This window comes from Salmo salar, chromosome ssa11 (genome assembly GCF_905237065.1).
Source record: "Salmo salar chromosome ssa11, Ssal_v3.1, whole genome shotgun sequence".
Classification (NCBI taxonomy): Eukaryota; Metazoa; Chordata; class Actinopteri; order Salmoniformes; family Salmonidae; genus Salmo; species Salmo salar.
The window spans coordinates 87,549,652-87,568,559 of NC_059452.1; the positions used below are offsets into that span (position 1 = coordinate 87,549,652).

The following is an 18,908-nucleotide window of genomic DNA, read 5'->3' on the forward strand; positions in this document are numbered from 1 at the left end:
AATAATAATAATCATAGTAGTTGTCGAGGGTGCAACAAGTCAGCAACACAAGAGTAAGTGTCAGTTGGCTTTTTCATAGCCGATCTTTGAGAGTATCTCTACCGCTCCTGCTGTCTCTAGAGAGTTGAAAACAGCAGGTCTGGGACAGGTAGCACGTCCGGTGAATAGGTCAGGGTTCCAGCAGGTCTGAGACAACAGGTCTGGGACAGGTAGCACGTCCGGTGAACAGGTCAGGGTTCCATAGCTGCAGGCAGAAGAGTTGGAACTGGAGCAGCAGCACGGCCAGGTGAACTGGGGACAGCAAGGAGTCATCAAGCCAGGTAGTCCTGAGGCATGGTCCTAGGGCTCAGGTCCTCCGAGAGAGAGAAAGAAATAAGGAGAAAGAGAGAATTAGAGAGAGCATATTTAAATTCACACAGGACACCGGAAAAGACAAGAGAAATACTCCAGATGTGACAGACTGACCCTAGCCCCCCGACACATAAACTACTGCAGCATAAATACTGGATGCTGAGACAGGAGGGGTCAGGAGACACTGTGGCCCCATCCGATGAAACCCCCGGACAGGGCCAAACATGCACTGTTGACAATGCATGTCAGAATAAAACCAAGCCATGAGGATGAAGGAATTGTCCGTAGAGCTCCGAGAAAGGGTTGTGTCAAGGCACAGATCTGAGGAAGGGTTGCAAAATATTTCTGCAGCATTGAAGGTCTCCATGAACACAGTGGCATCCATCATTCTCAAATGGAAAAAGTTTGGAACCACCAAGACGCTTCCTAGAGCTGGCCGCCTGGCCAAACTGAAAATCATTAAAAGGGCCTTGGTCAGGGAGGTGACCAAGAACCTGATGGTCCCTCTAACAGAGCTCCAGAGTTCCTCTGTGGAGATGGCAGAAACTTCCAGAAGGACAACCATCTCTGCAGCACTCCACCAATCAGGCCTTTATGGTAGAGTGGCCAGACGGAAGCCCCTCCTCAGTAAAAGGCACGACAGCCCGCTTGGAGTTTGCCAAAAGGCACCTAAAGGATTCTCAAACCATGAGAAACAAGATTCTCTGGTCTGATAAAACCAAGATTGAGCTCTTTGGCCTGAATGCCAAGCGTCACGTCTGGAGGAAACCTGGCAACATCCCTACGGTGAAGCATGGTGGTGGCAGCATCATACTGTGTGGATGTTTTTCCAGAGGCAGGGACTGGGAGACTAGTCAGGATCGAGGGAAAGATTAACAGAACAAAGTACAGAGATCCTTGATGAAAACCTGCTCCAGAGCGCTCAGGACCTCAGACTGGGGGCAAAGGTTCACCTTCCAACAGGACAACGACACTAAGCACACAGCCAAGACAATGCAGGAGATAAATCTGCAAAAATGTCTAAAAACCTGTTTTGCTTTGTCATGAGTTATTGTGTGTAGATTGAGGGACAAATAAATAATTTAATCAATTTTAGAATAAGGCTGTAAAGTAACAAAATGTTAAAGTCAAGGGGTCTGAATACATTCTGAATCCACTGTATCGTTTTGACAATATCGCAATATTATTTTTGCACTAGTTGGCTGTACCTGCACCACAACGCCAGTATTTCTCCTTCATGGCTTGTTCTAAATCCTCTTAAATAGGGAGCACTTTTATTTCCATGTCCCTCTACAGTAGACATTTGGTGAGCAATACATTTGGAATATCGAATCGCAATACACATTGAATCGCTATATCTCATGTTGGTACCAAAGTATTATGATAATATCGTATTGTGAGCTCACTGGCAACTCCCAGCCCTAGTTGAGACTGGGGGATTTTGAGGTCAAACATATCAGTAACTAGGGAAATACCTCCACCACGTGGTGAGCTCAACTAAATACATACAGTACATTGGTTCGTGCTATCCGGGAACCTTGGGGCGTCCCTACCGTTACCATACCAGTAGTGTGGCCATCTACTTTACCAGTGTTTACGGTTAGTTTTTTTTAACTGTACTTTGTGTGTTTGCTTAGTGTGTCTAGACATGCCATTTAGCTTTTAGTTAAGCTAAAATAAGACAGGAGACATATGTTCTTGAACCAGTATATTTGAGCCAGCCATGATTGTAAAATACATAAATATAATAAAATGATTTACATTGAACTTTTGCAGACATCAAAAACAGTACATACACATGAGCCCTATGCTGTAAAGGCAGCATCTCCAAAACTCGTCAGTGCAATATGAGCTTTGCTCCACCCTCAAAGACAACTCCGTATGAACATGCAGCCTGACTAGTCAAACCGACTTTCAGCTTGACAAATCAAACCACGATCTGTGAAGCTGGTACAGTCTAAGGGCTGTGTGATTGAAAAGCCCTCATCGTCAATCCAAAAGTTACTAAACCAAATTGGCTTTAAAAACAGTAGGCAATATACCAAACAGATTATAAACAGTTGACAAACCGTGGTTGTGGGCAGACATGCATTGAGCTGCTTGAGCTCTCAACTGTTAACTTACATAAGTCATTAAACAAAATGGTCTTTAACAAGCCATGTTGAAGACTGAGGTATTTAAACTAAACATCAATAACAAGACCCTCTTGATACAACTATGAATGTTAAAACAAATGGGTGACTGGCATTAATCTTATCTTCATTCCAATGTCTCATTTATCAGGTCGAGGCTGGCAACAAATCATTCTGTGTCTACTGCTGTGCATATGACAACATATTAGGGGGAAAAAAGAACAGGTGGGTAACAAAATATATATAACCATTTCCCATTAGAGAGCAACTTTGTTGTCCAGTGTCGATCTGAGGCTGAACTGAAGCTAAATCAAGAAGTCAATGTTTGGCACACCGGGAAGGTTATTTTGACTGGGGAAGGAAGATTAGAAACATCTTCATTCAACACCTTCATAAGCTCCTTGCTGTACATTGGACATACATGCAATTTAACACCTGGATCTGAGAGTTATGCAAGACCTTCAGTCACATGGCTGTTTGCCAAGTGACAGACCAGTTGATTAGACCTCCAGCTACTGAGTGACCGTTGTCATGTCAGTGCTATAGACCAGGGTTTCCCAAACTCTGTCCCCCCACGTTTTAGTTGTTGCCCTAGCACTACACAGCTGATTCAAATAACCAACTCATCATCAAGCTTTGATTATTTGGATCAGCTGTGTAGCGCTACAGGCAAAAACCAAACCGTACACCCAGGGGGGCCCCAGGACCAAGTTTGGGAAACCCTGCTATAGACAAGATAACGTAAGAGCTTTCAAACTTCAATTACATATTTTTTTTTTTATGTAGATGTCAAAACAAAAACATCCTCTTTGTCCTTTCTAAGACCCATAAACAGCACAATGTTCCTTACCCAATTCAAAAAGCAGAAAGAAAACAATAAAACTAACATGTCTTAATAAATATTAAAATGTATTGTAATGGGAGTTACAATAACACTGTCCAGCAGAGGTTATAAGGGAGACTAAACGTAAAAGGTTAAAAATAGAGGCACCCTCAGAGTGGAGACATGAGACCTGGCAGAGTAGACATTTCTGTTCAGCCCAGGAGTGGCGGTAAGGAGGATCATGAAATCCTTTTTATGATCTCTCCCAGAAGAAAAGAACTGTACTAAAGATGAGTGAGACTCCTTAGAGTGAATGGGCCTAATAATAGAGGTTTTCCGCAGTGAGAACTGCTCTTCAGGTTGGAGGTTATTAAACTGATTATAATAGGTTCCTTTTATTAACAGGAAATTCAATAAGAGGTCGCTGAGCAGGACAAAGTGCCTGCCCTCAGATCTGCGCTTCACTATGCAGTAGATGAACAGTGTGGCTCACTGACCTCCATGCCTACAAACAGCCAACAGAAGTGATATGCCGAACCTGTTAGCTTGCATGTCTCCGCCATTGTAAACGTCATCTAGATAAAAGATATAGAACTAGAAGAAATGCTACACGCCCCATATTAAGATCCACCACATAAAAAGCTGCCAGGAAACCTTTCACACTGATACAAGACCAGGGGAAGGTTAGGTAACAGTACCATGCTTATTTTTTTTATTTGTGCCCATCTATATGGAGGTGTTCCCAGTCCTTCCCTCCCAACATCCCATTGAGCACTCACTCATGTTGAACATTTTCACAGTGGAGTAGTGAGAGCGACACCTCATGAGATACATCACATTGTTTGTGTGCTCATGCATGCATATACCAGGATGTGTGCACGTATGGGTATTAGAACAGTGGAAACTGTCACTTTCATAAAGGCATCAGATTTTTTTTGTCAGCTGGCCTAGACTGACTTCTCATTCTATGAGACCATGGCAGAAATAAATACATTGGCACAGTGAAAAGGTAAAAACAACCCAACAAACAAGTTCTGTCACCCATATCATCATCAACTCTGACCTCATGACGTCAAAGCCCATCTCCTGAGCCACTCCACAGAACCACCTGACTTAACTAACCCCCAAAGGACAGGGTTGCTGTAAACAGTCCAACTCCTATTCTCCTTCTCTTTCAGTCTCTCTTGTCCTCTCGCTTGCCATCGGCATCCCTCCTCCCCGGCTGGTCTTGGGGGGGTTGTGATGGGCCAGCGATGTCTTCCTCCCTCCCTCGGCTGAGTGCCCTGGCTTTGGCTCGCCGTGTGTCCATGTAGTCTGAGATCAATTCAGAGTTCTGGTAGATGAGCATGCCGGAGAGTGTGAGTGCCACGCCGACACAGCTGAGCGCTGACATCTCGTTGCCGAACAGCAGCTGGGAGAGCAGCAGGTTGCCCACCACGCTCAGGTTGCCGAGGATGTGCAGGGTGACGGCGGAGGTGAGGGTGATGACGCAGCAGCTGGCCAGGTTGTACATGACAGAGCCCAGGCAGCTGAGCAGGATGAAGAGCCACAAGTTGTGGTCGTAATGCATTGGAGACTCCAGCACGGCCCAGTTCTCCAGGGCCAGAGCAGCTACGGCCAGGATGCAGAAACTGGGGATGGACATCAAGTAGAGCAGGAACACAGAGTTGATCTTCTCCTCCTGGAGCAAGATACCTGAGAGACACACACACAAAGAAAACCATTTAAATATAACCTACAGAGACAGAACACACACAAAAGTAGGCTTAACACGCAGTGGTCAAATACAAAGTCTGCCACATCTGCCATGTTCAGAACATCAAAATGTCAAAGGTTTGTTAACTCGGGAGTGAAATTCACATCATAAGACTAGCAGGCTCATTATCATTACAGCTCTGTACAGTACACGCTGTACACTGACAAAACAAGTAGGTCAAAAGTAAATATATGAACAAGTTCATACTGGTCAAATACAGAACCAGGATTCAAATGACACATTGTTCCTTCTCTGAACGTAGCTAGGAGATTGGTCAGATGATTTTAACTAGGACACCACTTAAGCCAACAAAAACCTCCAGCTGACATCAATTCCTAGGGGAAACAGAACACATCCATGATTCCTTACCCAAGTTTGGTATTCATAAGTGGATGGAGAATCTGCGCTTGACAGTATGTAATGTAGTGATAGGACTTATTTATGGTAAACAGGTTGGAGCTCTCTGCCTGTTTTTTTGAGTGCTCCAACCAATGTTCCCTCTAAGTTGCGGGCCTGTGAGGGCGTGTGCAGCTACCCCCAGGACTGCGCACAGAAGAAATATAAGCGCGCGCAGAGAAGCACAAGATTGAACTACAGTTTCCCCCGTTAACACTATCAACGTTTCACTTTACTGTGGGAATTGTGATCGAATCAAGGCAATACTAGCCACTTTCAACGCAACAGACCAATACAAAATGAACTATGCAATACTTAGCATGCAAAACTAACCATGCAAGAGATTTTGTTGTAGGCAGAATGCATCGGAGTAGGACTCTATCGCATTGACAGGCACGACTCTGACCCGTATTATACACAGACCGGTGCACCATAACCAATCAGAGCTGTAGTAGGCCTATATCCACAACAGACCATTGCCATATATAGATCTGTGCCATTCACTTTTAACTTTATTTATTCAGGTAGGCTAGTTGAGAACAAGTTCCCATTTACAACTGCGACCTGGCCAAGATAAAGCAAAGCAGTGTGACACAAACAGAGTTACACATGGAATAAACAAACATACAGTCAATAATACAATAGAAAAAAGTCTATATACAGTGTGTGCAAATGGGGTAGGATAAGAGAGGTAAGGCAATAAATAGGCCATAGTAGCGAAATAATTACAATTTAGCAATTAAACACTGGAGTGATAGATGTGCAGAAGATGAATGTGCAAGTAGAGATACTGGGGTGCAAAGGAGCAAAATAAATAAATAAATAAATACAGTATGGGGATGAGGTAGTTGGATGGGCTATTTACAGATGGGCTATGTACAGGTGCAGTGATCTGTGAGCCGCTCTGACAGCTGGTGCTTAAAGTTAGTGAGGGAGATATGAGTCTCCAGCTTCAGTGATTTTTGCAGTTCGTTCCAGTCATTGGCAGCAGAGAACTGTAAGGAAAGACGGCCAAAGGAGGAATTGGCTTTGGGGGTGACCAGTGAAATATACCTGCTGGAGCGCGTGCTACGGGTGGGTGCTGCTATGGTGACCAGTGAGCTGAGATAAGGCGGGGCTTTACCTAGCAAAGACTTGTAGATGACCTGGAGCCAGTGGGTTTGGCGATGAATATGAAGCGAGGCCCAGCCAACAAGAGCGTACAGGTCGCAGTGGTGGGTAGTATATGGGGCTTTGGTGACAAAACGGATGGCACTGTGATAGACTACATCTAATTTGCTGAGTAGAGTGTTGGAGGCTAATTTGTAAATGACATCGCCGAAGTCAAGGATCGGTAAGATAGTCAGTTTTACGAGGGTATGATTGGCAGCATGAGTGAAGGATGATTTGTTGCGAAATAGGAAGCCGATTCTAGATTTGATTGGAGATGCTTAATGTGATTCTGGAAGTAGAGTTTACAGTCTAACTAGACACCTAGGTATTTGTAGTGGTCCACATATTCTAAGTCAGAACCGTTCAGAGTAGTGATGCTGGACAGGCGGGAAGGTGCGGGCAGCGATCGGTTGAAGAGCATGCATTTAGTGTTACTTGCATTTAAGAGCAGTTGGAGGCCACGCAAGGAGAGTTGTATGGCATTGAAGCTCGTCTGGAGGTTAGTTAACACAGTGTCCAAAGAAGGGCCAGAAGTATACAGAATGGTGTCGTCTGCGTAGAGGTGGATCAGAGAATCACCAGCAGCAAGAGCGACATCATTGATGTATACAGAGAAGAGAGTCGGCCCGAGAATTTAACCCTGTGGCGCCCCATAGAGACTGCCAGAGGTCCGGACAACAGGCCCTCCGATTTGACACACTGAACTCTGAAAAGTAGATGAACCAGGCGAGGCAGTCATTTGAGAAATCAAGGCAGTCGAGTCTGGCAATAAGAATGTAGTGATTGACAGTCGAAAGCCTTGGCCAGGTTGATGAATAAAGCTGCACAGTATTGTCTCTTATCGATGGCGGTTATGATATCATTTAGGACCTTGAGCATGGCTGTGGTGCACCCATGACCAGCTCGGAAACCAGATTGCATAGCGGAGAAGGTATGGTGGGATTCGAAATGGTCAGTGATCTGTTTGTTAACTTGGCTTTCGAAGACCTTAGAAAGGCAGGGTAGGATAGATATAGGTCTGTAGCAGTTTAGGTCTAGAGTGTCTCCCCCTTTGAAGAGGGGGATGACCGTGGCAGCTTTCCAATCTTTGGGGATCTCAGACGATACGAAAGGTTGAACAGGCTAGTAATAGGGGTTGCAACGATTTCGGCAGATCATTTTAGAAAGAGAGGGTCCAGATTGTCTAGCCCGGATGATTTATAGAGGTCCAGATTTTGCAGCTCTTTCAGAACATCAGCTATCTGGATTTTGGTGGAGAAATGGGGGGGCAAGTTGCTGTGGGGGGTGCAGGGCTGTTGACCGGGGTAGGGGTAGCCAGGTGGAAAGCATGGCCAGCTGTAGAGAATTGCTTATTGAAATTCTCAATTATCGTGGATTTATGGTTGGTGATAGTGTTTCCTAGTCTCAGTGCAGTGGGCAGCTGGGAGGAGGTGCTCTTACTGAACTGTTTATACAGCATGAGCGGTCATGAATAGAAGCGCTTGTTTTGAGATCAAAGCGAGAGCTTCATGTAGTGACATGTGCACATTTGTTCATATCCTTTGCTAGTTAGTGAGTTATTAGCCCAGTTATAGATAATTTGTAGGCAGCAATGGGAAAGTGATTGGTTCCTACAAGAGCACCAAACGTGTGCATTTCTAGACATCCTTGAAAAGCCAGTCAGGTAAATGGATTTTTTTGTCCTAAAGGGGCAGTATTATATGGGAATAATTATACATTTTATTTTGTAAAGTGGTTTCTTGCATCAAACACCACAACAACATTTTCAGTCACCTCCTTGTCTGATGGACAAGTATATAAACAGGTTAAATGTCAAGCCCTGCATGTTTTTTTCCCAAAAGGTCTCATGGAATGTAGGCCTACATTGAACACCACACATTGGCTGCTGGGTTGTGGGTTCGTTTCCCACGGGGGACCAGTACGAGAAAAAAAAAAATGAAATGTATGCATTCACTACTGTATGTCGCTCTGGATAAGAGCGTCTGCTAAATGACTAAAATGTAAATGTACTGTAGGCTGAACGATAGAACAGCTATTTCCATATTAAAATGTTAAGGGATGCATTTTCTCCATTGTTTTTGATGGTAGGCCTCTCTGATAGGTCTACATTATGATCCAATAGCCACAGTAGCCTACTTGACCACCGTTAAAACTAACTTAAAGCGAGTACAGCCTCAGCATTCACAGTAAATGTGAGCCGGAAGTTGCACAGAAAGTATGCACTCAGCAGACCTGAAATTTGCTCAGTGATGAAAAGAATTAGAGGGAACATAGGCTCGAACCTGTTTACCAGGCAGGGATTAGTCCTTTTTGATACGTTTTCCATGGGTAAACTCTGTCAGTAGTTTTGAACGTTTCCTTAGCAACAGGCAACACACCACCTCTAGCTAGACTGGGTGTGTCACTTGAGGAGTGACTCAGAGCATCAGTAAAATGTTCCAACCCTAACTGCAGTGTGGGAAGTTTAATATGAACATGGGATTGAAGGGAACACCAAAACTACACTGATAGAGTATTTCGGTTAGGGGCATTATTTTCCACTCTTCAAGGGAAAGTATTGAAGTACACAGGGCCATTGTGATTTATTCCAACATAACACCCATACGTTAATTGTTTAGGCCTACCACAGTTATACAGACAATGTGTCAACACCCATCAGAAATGCAACATAATAACTATTATAAAGGCATAATAAAAAGGTAGCAGCTGGTTCTTTACTCACTTTGCTGGATGGTTTTGACACCTCTCAACATTGTCGCAGCGAATACGAAGAAGCAACCTGTCTGGTCGTACTGGACCTCGCCCATAATGCTGAATGAGGCTCCCAGACAGATGGGCATCATGGCCGTGTATTTGAGGATGTGATGCTGCTTGCCCAAGATCAGGGTGGAAATCGCCAGGGTGAAGATTGGCGTGGTGGTGTAGATAATTTGCGCAAATGACAGCTGGACATAGTTCAGACCCACGTTGCCAAACGCAATGCTGGCACAAAATGTCAAGCTCAATAGAAACACCTTCCATTTGGCGCTGTTGGTAAGGTCCTTATGCTTGTCAACACCGCCTTTGTGCTGGAGCATTCGAAGTTTAATAAGCCAAAAGTCCACCACTATTGCTGTCAACATGTGCAGGGCCGATAGCAGTAAGGGGTACCTGAAGTTGTACACTGCAAATATCCATTTGTTAAGACTGGAGATGGTCGTCCCCGTTACAAGCCAGACAATGACAGCGGACAGAAGGTGGAGCATCTCCCCCAGTGGCCTTTTCCCCGTCTTGCGCCGGGTCGCCTCGCATTTAGAGAGGCCATCGGTGTTAATCATGTTCTTTTCATCCTCTTTTCTGTAAGACAAACACATCTTGACTTCGCAATAACATCACATTCGTGTCTGCACAAACTGTCCCGATTGCGTAACCCTTTTCGATACGGTCGGCGCTAGCCAGCCGTTTTCAGCTGTATAAAATGTCTCTCATCCTGAAAATCGTCTCACAAAATAGATCTAACCTTAGCTAACTAACTTACTTGAAACTATTCTGTCGATTATATAGCCATAGTTTTCTGTGTTGTTTTGCTGAGGTAAACAAGGCTTTTTTTATACCACGCTGAGACACGTGTTACTGTTTTGCATAGGAGATGGTTGTGTAACCAAATAGTAGTGACAGACGCTAGCTAGAGAGCAAGACAAGTGCGAAGTGGTGGGTAGCAGGAGACTGTTCTTCCCTTGGAGAACTGCGGACTCTCCTACATCCTCTACTGGTGCGTCCGTGATTGGTTACAATTTAAAATCCCCAAATGATGACACAGAAAAGTTTCCAAAGAGTATTAATATAGTGGCTACATTCAGCTGGTTATATTTATCCTACCGTTGTTTGCCATGAATTACGTCGCCGGCCCGGAAATCAAACGACCACTCGCTCTTGCTGCAGTTGCAAGTAGTGCCCATAGACTTACTTCATGCGAGGGGTCTCGTCCTATCAGCAGAAATACGACAATTCCTATACATACATTGTTCACACATTGAAAAGATTAGGCCCCGCAAGGTCCTACACAGCGAAATGAGTGCACGGCCCTAGCGTCATCATTACGCCCTATTTCACATGCTTTGCGTCATCGGTGAAGTAAAACTAGTTTATATTGGATATTCGGTTCTCTCGTCAAAGCATGCGATGACTACAAAGATGGTTTATTCTGAATTAGATGGATGGAGAAAAATCCACCGTTTTTTATTTTATATATATATAGCTTTCAATTTAACAGCTCTTACACCAAGCGTGCCATGACAATTCAAATGATATATTCGGGATGAGGGAGTGGACAAAATAATCCACCGTCTTTTGTTGTTGTTGAAATGTATTTAATTTTCACTGGCTTTCAATCTTCAATAGCTCTTACACAAAGCGTGCCCTGACTATTAAAATTATATATTCTGAATCGGGGAAGGATGGACACATTTTTTTCCTAATACATTTTTACAATAAATATATCATTATCATGGTCATTACACACTTTGTGTAAGAGCTATTGAAGATTGAAATCCAAAATCGTATTATTTAAAAATAACAATAAAAGTAAATAAAAAGGTGATGATTTCTCTCCATCCACCCCGATTCAGAATATACCACCTTCATAGCAATGGCATGCTTGGTTCAATAGGTATTGTCGTGGCGATGTTGGCTAGCTAAGCGCATGCGCAAAAATAAGTCATCGGGTCAAACGGTCTTCTAGCGCCGAACTGCGCATGTGCACGCCATCAACACAAAGGTGTCACTTTCACGATGTTGGCGTAATAACATGTTCAACTACTTAAGACTTTGGCTCCAATCGAGGTTGTGCCTTTAGATTGCGGAAATGAACAGCTAAGGAATCTTTTTTTTACTTCTCAAACCCCGGCCTGGTCTGCTTGACAAGCGTTCCAGGAAGTCTCGCGATGTTGCGTCTCTGGGTTTAGAAACTCTGTGCCTATTCTATCAACTTAATTTATTATATAAACTACCCGTATACCTAAACAAGTCCGATTCAAACGTAATGTCAGACCAGAAAGGCCTGATAAACGATCACAGAATCGCCAGCTAATGTTGCCCACTGCAACAATTAACCAGCTAAAATAGCGAACGTGAACCATGTTCCCCAAATGTAACATCACGCGGCAGCATAACGGCATTAATGACTATTAGTTATGCCTTTTGGTTACATGTACCTCTGTAGTTGTGTATCTTTGTCTTGGTAACATCACAAAAAACATCCCCGGCGAACGAGCTGATCTGACTGCTTGTCTGCCTCAGTGCCTCGTTATCGCCCGATCAGCTGTACCGGTCACGTCACTGCTCTCTAACTGCAACCAATAGATATTGTTACAACTCTGCAATCAGAGATATTGCACATCGTTACAACACTGTATATATACGTAATATGACATATGAAATGTCTTTATTCTTGTGGAACTTGTATGAGTGTAATATTTACTGTTCACTTTGTTTATTTCACTTTAGTTTATTAATTTCACTTGCTTTGCCAATGTTAACATATAACCCATGCCAATAAAGCCTCTTGAATTGCATATATATTTCTTAAAGGAAGAGATAAGAATCCCTGCGGGAAATGAATGGAGAAACATAACGCTCCGCCCAGCAGACTGTCGACCAATCGCGTTCACGTTATCATGCTGCGTCACGCAATCCCTTCTAAAAGCCCGGGTATGAATCGAGAAACTTGCTTATTTTCCTCGAAAGAACGCAATGTCACTATTTCAAAGCTATACGATATTGCAGAGAACAAGTTCATTATCACATATATCGGAAAAGATTTGTAACGTTGTACCTCTTGTTCACGTAATTCATGCTAATGTTGTTATTTTGAGCTAACGCCCAAATAACTCCCATTGACTCCTTGATGGAGCGATCTCCCTGTCCTGGAATCACCCAGAATGCACCGCGCGGCCAATTGACAACATATGGGCAAATGTACACACAACGGGCGTAAATACGATTCCAATGGAGTTTCCCATCTCCTCAAAAGTATTTCTGCTGCAATCACCCTCTTCTTCTTCTTCTTCTTATTTTTCTTCTATTTTGCCCTGTTTATCAAGTGTTGGAAAAACTTGTCAATAATCAACTGACTGGTTTTCTTGATGTCAATAGTATTCTCTCTGGTATGCAATCTGGTTTCCGCTGAGGTTATGGATGTGTCACTGCAACCTTAAAGGTCCTAAATGATGTCACCATTGCCCATGATTCTATTGACTTGGCCAAGGCTTTTGATACGGTAGACCATTCCATTATTGTGGGCCGGCTAAGGAGTATTGGTTTCTCTGAGGTGTCTTTGGCTGGTTTGCTAATTACCTCTCTCAAAGAGTGCAGTGTATAGTCAGAACATCTGCTGTCTCAGCCTCTGCCTGTCACCAAGGAAGTACCCCAAGGCTCGATCCTAGTCCCCACGCTCTTCTCAATTTACATCAACAACAGCTCAGGCAGTAGGAAGCTCTCTTATCCATTTATATTCATATGCTACAGTCTTATACTCTGGCCCTTCTCCGGCTTTTGTGTTAAACGCTACAACCAGGCTTTCTTAGTGTCCAACAAGCTTTTTCTGCCCTTAACCTTGTTCTGAACACCTCCAAAACAAAGGTCATGTGGTTTGGTAAGAAGAGTGTCCCTCTCCCCCACCGGTGTGATTACTACCTCTGAGGGTTCAGAGCTTGAGGTAGTCACCTCATGCAAGTACTTGGGAGTATGGCTAGAGGGTACACTTTCCTTCTCTCAGCACATATCAAAGCTGCAGACTAAGGTTAAATCTAGACTTGGTTTCCTCTAACGTAATCGCTGCTCTTTCACCCCAGCTGCCAAACTAACCCTGATTCAGATGACCATCCTACCTATGCTTGATTACGGAGACATAATTTATAGATCGGCAGGTAAAGGTGCTCTCGAGCGGCTAGATGTTCTTTACCATTCGGCCATCAGATTTGCTACCAATGCGCCTTATAGGACACATCACTGCACTCTATACTCCTCTGTAAACTGGTCATCTCTGTATACCTGTCGCAAGACCCACTGGTTGATGCTTATTTATAAAACCCCCTTAAGCCTCACTCCCCCCTATCTGAGATACCTACTGCAGCCCTCATCCTCCACATACAACACCCGTTCTGCCAGTCACATTCTGTTAAAGGTCCCCAAAGTACACACATCCCTGGGTTGATTCTCTTTTCAGTTCGCTGCAGCTAGTGACTGGAACGAGCTGCAAAAAAAACAGTTTTATCTCCATCTCTTCATTCAAAGACTTAATCATGTACGCGCTTACTGACAGTTGTGGCTGCTTCACATGATGTATTGTTATCTCTACCTTCTTGCCTTTGTGCTGTTGTCTGTGCTCAACAATGTTTGTACCATGTTTTGTGCTGCTACCATGTTGTGCTGTTGCCATGTTGAGTTGCTACCATGTTGTTGTCATGTGGTGTTGCTACCATGCTGTGTTGTCATGTGTTGCTGCCATGCTATGTTGTTGTCTTAGGTTTCTCTTTATGTAGTTTAGTGGAGTAACTCTTGTCGTGATGTGTGTTTTGTCCAATATTAAAAAATGTAATCCCAGCCCCCGTTCCCACGGGAGGTTTTTTGCCTTTTGGTAGGCCGTCATTGTAAATACGAATTTGTTCTTAACTGACTTGCCTAGTGAATTAAAGGTCAAAAAAATAAAAATCTTCTTCTGCCGCCACCTACAGTATTGACTGTGCATCAGCCTACTATTCTGTAGTATGAATTTATTACACTTTGTGAAAAAATTGCCCTACCAACTATCCCTGCACCCATTACAACCTCACCACTATTCCACTACTTTGGCTCTATCTGATCCTACTCCAGGCCTGCAGCCTGGGAGGACGGGACACTATAGTTCAAAACATCTTGTAACGGTTCTGCAGTAAAATCTCGTATGCCCAAGTACTTCTCTGCAGCTGCCACCACAACATCTATCCTATGTGATGAATGTTCCATTCCTGCTGTACAATTGACAACCATGGCCATGAACGCCAAAAAAACAACCTTAATGAAGCACGTTATTCCTATCACTCTCTATTGGCCTTGGCCTACTCACAGGGACTAAGGATCCCTCACCCTGGACTGACCTTCTTCTACTACTCTCTGCACTGCGTCAGCATACGCCACCTTCTGCACTACTCTGATGCTGGCAAACTCAACTTACTTTTCTCTCACTGGACACCTCTGATCTCCAGTACCATGGGTACCCCTAGTTTACAAACACAACATTGTCCACCAATACTACACACTCCTTTGTCGCCTGTCCTCCTGCACTCACATCTAGGAATCTCCCTCCTGCACACTGCTGCCACATGACCATAAGATTGACACCTAAAACACCGTAATGGATTCGGGACAAAAGCTCTCATGGGTTAATTGACACAATCTAACTTGACTTCATCTGGTAAAGACTCTGCATCATAACTCAGTAGTACAGACAGTGTCTTATCTGTTTCACCACGCTCTCCACCGGGTCTGCTTTGCACCTAGAAGCGGGTGTCACAGACACTGGGAATCTTCAACTTCAGTTGATCCTCCACAACACAACGCCACTCCAGTTATCACTTCTTTCAACGGTGCCCTGCTCCGGAGAGTAAAGCAAGTCACAGTTCTTGTCCCCAATCGCGTGGTGTGGAGCACACACTCCCCTCTGGATGGCAGAAACACAAAAAATCTACACGATTCCACTTCGAGTCACTTTCACAGACCAAACATTCCCCAACCTCTTCTCCACCCAACCTTACACCACATATGGATCTCCCTGAAGGCATGGATCCATGCTCTCCAAAAATCTTACTCCCACTGGGCCAGAATCATCTTTGCCATCATCAGGACAAGGCTCAAATTCGACGGTCTTCACCTTCCACCGCAGTTAATTCATCCTCACTCTCCTCACATTCAATTTCCTTCTGTAGCTCTTCCAAAAGTTCTGTGTGATCCACCACTCCATATTCACTCAAAACATGTTCCACTTTTATCCTTTTTTTCCTACCCCCCACCTCATGGCCACAGTCTGATAAAACAATCACCCTCTCTTTGTTTACTGGGACAGTAACAAAGAAAAGATTACCTCAGCCTGGACAAGAGCTCATGCCTATACCTTTTACAGTAGGCTAAGCTTAGGTAAAAACTACAATAAAACATCACACACTCACAGCTTACTTGCTTTGCTTGCCTCTTAGGGCTATCCAACTTTTATCTTTGACTCTTAGGCCCACGTTGGTCCCTGATAGAGTATAAAATATCAGTCTATGGCCGTATGGCTACATGTCTAGATAGAAATAGGCCTCACCTAGAAACCTGCCGATATAAGAGTACGGAGGAGCTGCAGAGTGAAACACATACTGAAATGGAACTGAAAGGAATAAGAAGCGTTACTTTATTATGCAGTGTCAGCACATACAGCCACTTTATATTATATAATGTTTACTTACCCTACATTACTCATCTCTTATGTATATACTGTACGCCATACCATCTACTGCATCTTGCCATCTGATGTAATTAAATGTATCACTAGCCACTTTAAACAATGTCACTTCATATAATGTTTTCGTACCCAGCATTGCTCATCTCATATGTATATACTGTACTCTATACCATCTACTGTATCTTGCCTATGCCGTTCGGCCATCTCTCATTTACAGTCGTATGAAAATGTTTGGGCACCCTTGACAATTTCCATGATTTCCATTTATAAATAATTTGGTGTTTGGATCAGCAATTTAATTTTGATCTATCAAATAACTGATGGACACAGTAATATTTCAGTAGTGAAATGAGGTTTATTGGATTAACAGAAAATGTGCAATATGCATCAAAACAAAATTAGACAGGTGCATAAATTTGGGCACCCCAATAGAAAAATCACATCAATATTTAGTAGAGCCTCCTTTTGCTAAAATAACAGCCTCTAGACGCTTCCTATAGCCTCTAATGAGTGTCTGGATTCTGGATGAAGGTATTTTGGACCATTCCTCCTTACAAAACATCTCCAGTTCAGTTAGGTTTGAAGGTTGCCAAGCATGGACAGCCCGCTTCAAATCATCCCACAGATTCTCAATGATATTCAGGTCTGGGGACTGGGATGGCCATTCCAGAACATTGTACTTGTTCCTCTGCATAAATGCCCGGGTAGATTTTGAGCAGGGTTTTGGGTCGTTGTCTTGTTGAAATATCCAGCCCCGGCGTAACTTCAACTTTGTGACTGATTCTTCAGCATTATTCACAAGAATCTGCTGATATTGAATCCATGCGACCCTCAACTTTAACAAGATTCCCAGTACCGGCACTGGCCACACAGACCCACAGCATCATGGAACCCCCACCACATTTTACTGTGGGTAGCAAGTGTTTTTCTTGGAACGCTGTGTTCTTTTGCCACCATGCATAACGTCCCTTGTTATGACCAAATAACTCAATCTTTGTTTCATCAGTCCACAGCACCTTATTCCAAAATGAAGCTGGCTTGTCCAAATGTGCGTTTGCATACCTCAAGCGACTCTGTTTGTGGCGTGTGTGCAGAAAAGGCTTCTTCCGCATCACTCTCCCATACAGCTTCTCCTTGCGCAAAGTGCGCTGAATTGTTGAACGATGCACAGTGACACCATCTGCAGCAAGATGACATTGTAAGTCTTTGGAGGTGGTCTGTGGGCTGTTTTTGACCATTCTCACCATCCTTCGCCTTTGCCTCTCCGATATTTTAGTTGGCCTGCCACTTCTGGCCTTAACAAGAACTGTGCCTGTGGTCTTCCATTTCCTCACTATGTTCCTCACAGTGGACACTGACAGCTTACATCTCTGCAATAGCTTTTTGTAGCCTTCCTCTAAACCATAATGTTGAACAATCTTTGTTTTCAGGTCATTTGAGAGTTGTTTTGAGGCCCCCATGTTGCCACTCTTCAGAGGCGATTCAAAGAGAACAACAACTTGCAATTGGCCACCTTAAATACCTTTTCTCATGATTGGATGCACTTGTCTATGAAGTTCAAGTCTTAATGAGCTCACCAAACCAATTGTGTGTTCCAATTAATCAGTGCTAAGTAGTTACAGGTATTCAAATCAACAGAATGACAAGGGTGCCCACATTTTTGCATAGCCTACTTTTCACATCTGATTTAATTTCATACAACGTAATATTGCTACACTAAAAATCTTTGTCTGGACAATACCCCTGTACTCAGCTTTTATTAGAAAATGAATGGCATGCCACTGTGATAATTTTCTGTGACGACAGAGAAAATTATTATGCAGCCTCAGATGGGTGCCCAAACTTTTTCATACGACTGTATATATTTTTATGTACATATTCGTATTCATTCCTTTACACTTGTGTGTATAAGGTAGTTGTTGTGAAATTGTTAGGTTATATTACTTGTTAGATATTACTGCATGGTCGGAACTAGAAGCATTTCGCTACACTTGCTTTAACACCTGCTAACCGTGTGTATGTGACAAATAAATTTGATTTGACTTCCTCTAAAGGTGTTTGTTTTTATATAACACTTAATAAAACATGTCTGCACAAATATGAATTAACCTAAACAGAGCACTCAATGTACACAGTGAACAAATGTTGATCTACTGACTGTATTAAAAAACAAACAATCCACCATTGCAAATATAGCACATGGGACAGAAATCGCAGTGAGAGATTGTTCCCCCTTTACCACACTACCTTGCTTTCCCACCCCCTAGTGAGGAGTTGTATGTGAAAAACGGAATGCACAATACTCTGCCTCAGTTTGGAACATTCTGTTCTCAGTACAGATGTTATCTAGCCAGTGAGCACTACACCACCGCCTTAAAACAACCAAAAGGACTGTATGTTGACTGATCAGCAACAAACTGTGCAAATTTTCACATTTGTTCAGATATAATTACTGTAATGCTTAATTCCAAAATGATCTTTTATAAGAAGACACAGGAACATTAGGATATTCCATTCTCTAAGGTTATCCTAGGTTATGTAATCCTAAATTCTGTGCCATATTAAGAATACAACATCTTATGGTTGTGTATGTACATCCAGGATATTTCAAATCATGGTGTCATGTGAACAAGGCAATTACCTATTCACTGTTTGCAATGCAATTGTATTTTTCTAATCATATCTATAGCCTAACACATGAATAATTGTATTTGAATTATTAGACTACCTGAATACTACTTGTAGCCACACCAATCTGCTTTCAAGCCATAGTATGCTTGAATACTAAGATGGCATTTGACAATTCAAGCCTGATGTCAGAATCAAGCTTTTTTTTTAAAC

At 43.2% G+C, this 18,908-nt stretch overlaps 1 protein-coding gene across 2 annotated transcripts; it reads right to left on the reverse strand.

Annotated features, from left to right (window-relative positions):
- Positions 1-2,046: 2,046 nt before the first annotated feature.
- On the reverse strand, positions 2,047-11,945 carry LOC106563187 (solute carrier family 35 member E4-like). 2 transcript variants are annotated; one of them, XM_014128506.2, is made up of 3 exons: positions 11,803-11,945; positions 9,333-9,946; positions 2,047-5,001 (listed from the first exon to the last, which is right to left on the reverse strand). In XM_014128506.2, exons 2-3 carry the CDS (start codon positions 9,925-9,927, stop codon positions 4,481-4,483), a joined length of 1,116 nt encoding a protein of 371 aa, XP_013983981.1. In that variant the 5' UTR covers positions 9,928-9,946; positions 11,803-11,945; the 3' UTR covers positions 2,047-4,480. The 2 variants fall into 2 exon arrangements, with proteins under 2 accessions (XP_013983981.1, XP_013983980.1); XM_014128505.2 differs by lacking the exon at positions 11,803-11,945 and adding an exon at positions 10,469-11,783.
- Between the last annotated feature and the right edge of the window lie 6,963 nt (positions 11,946-18,908).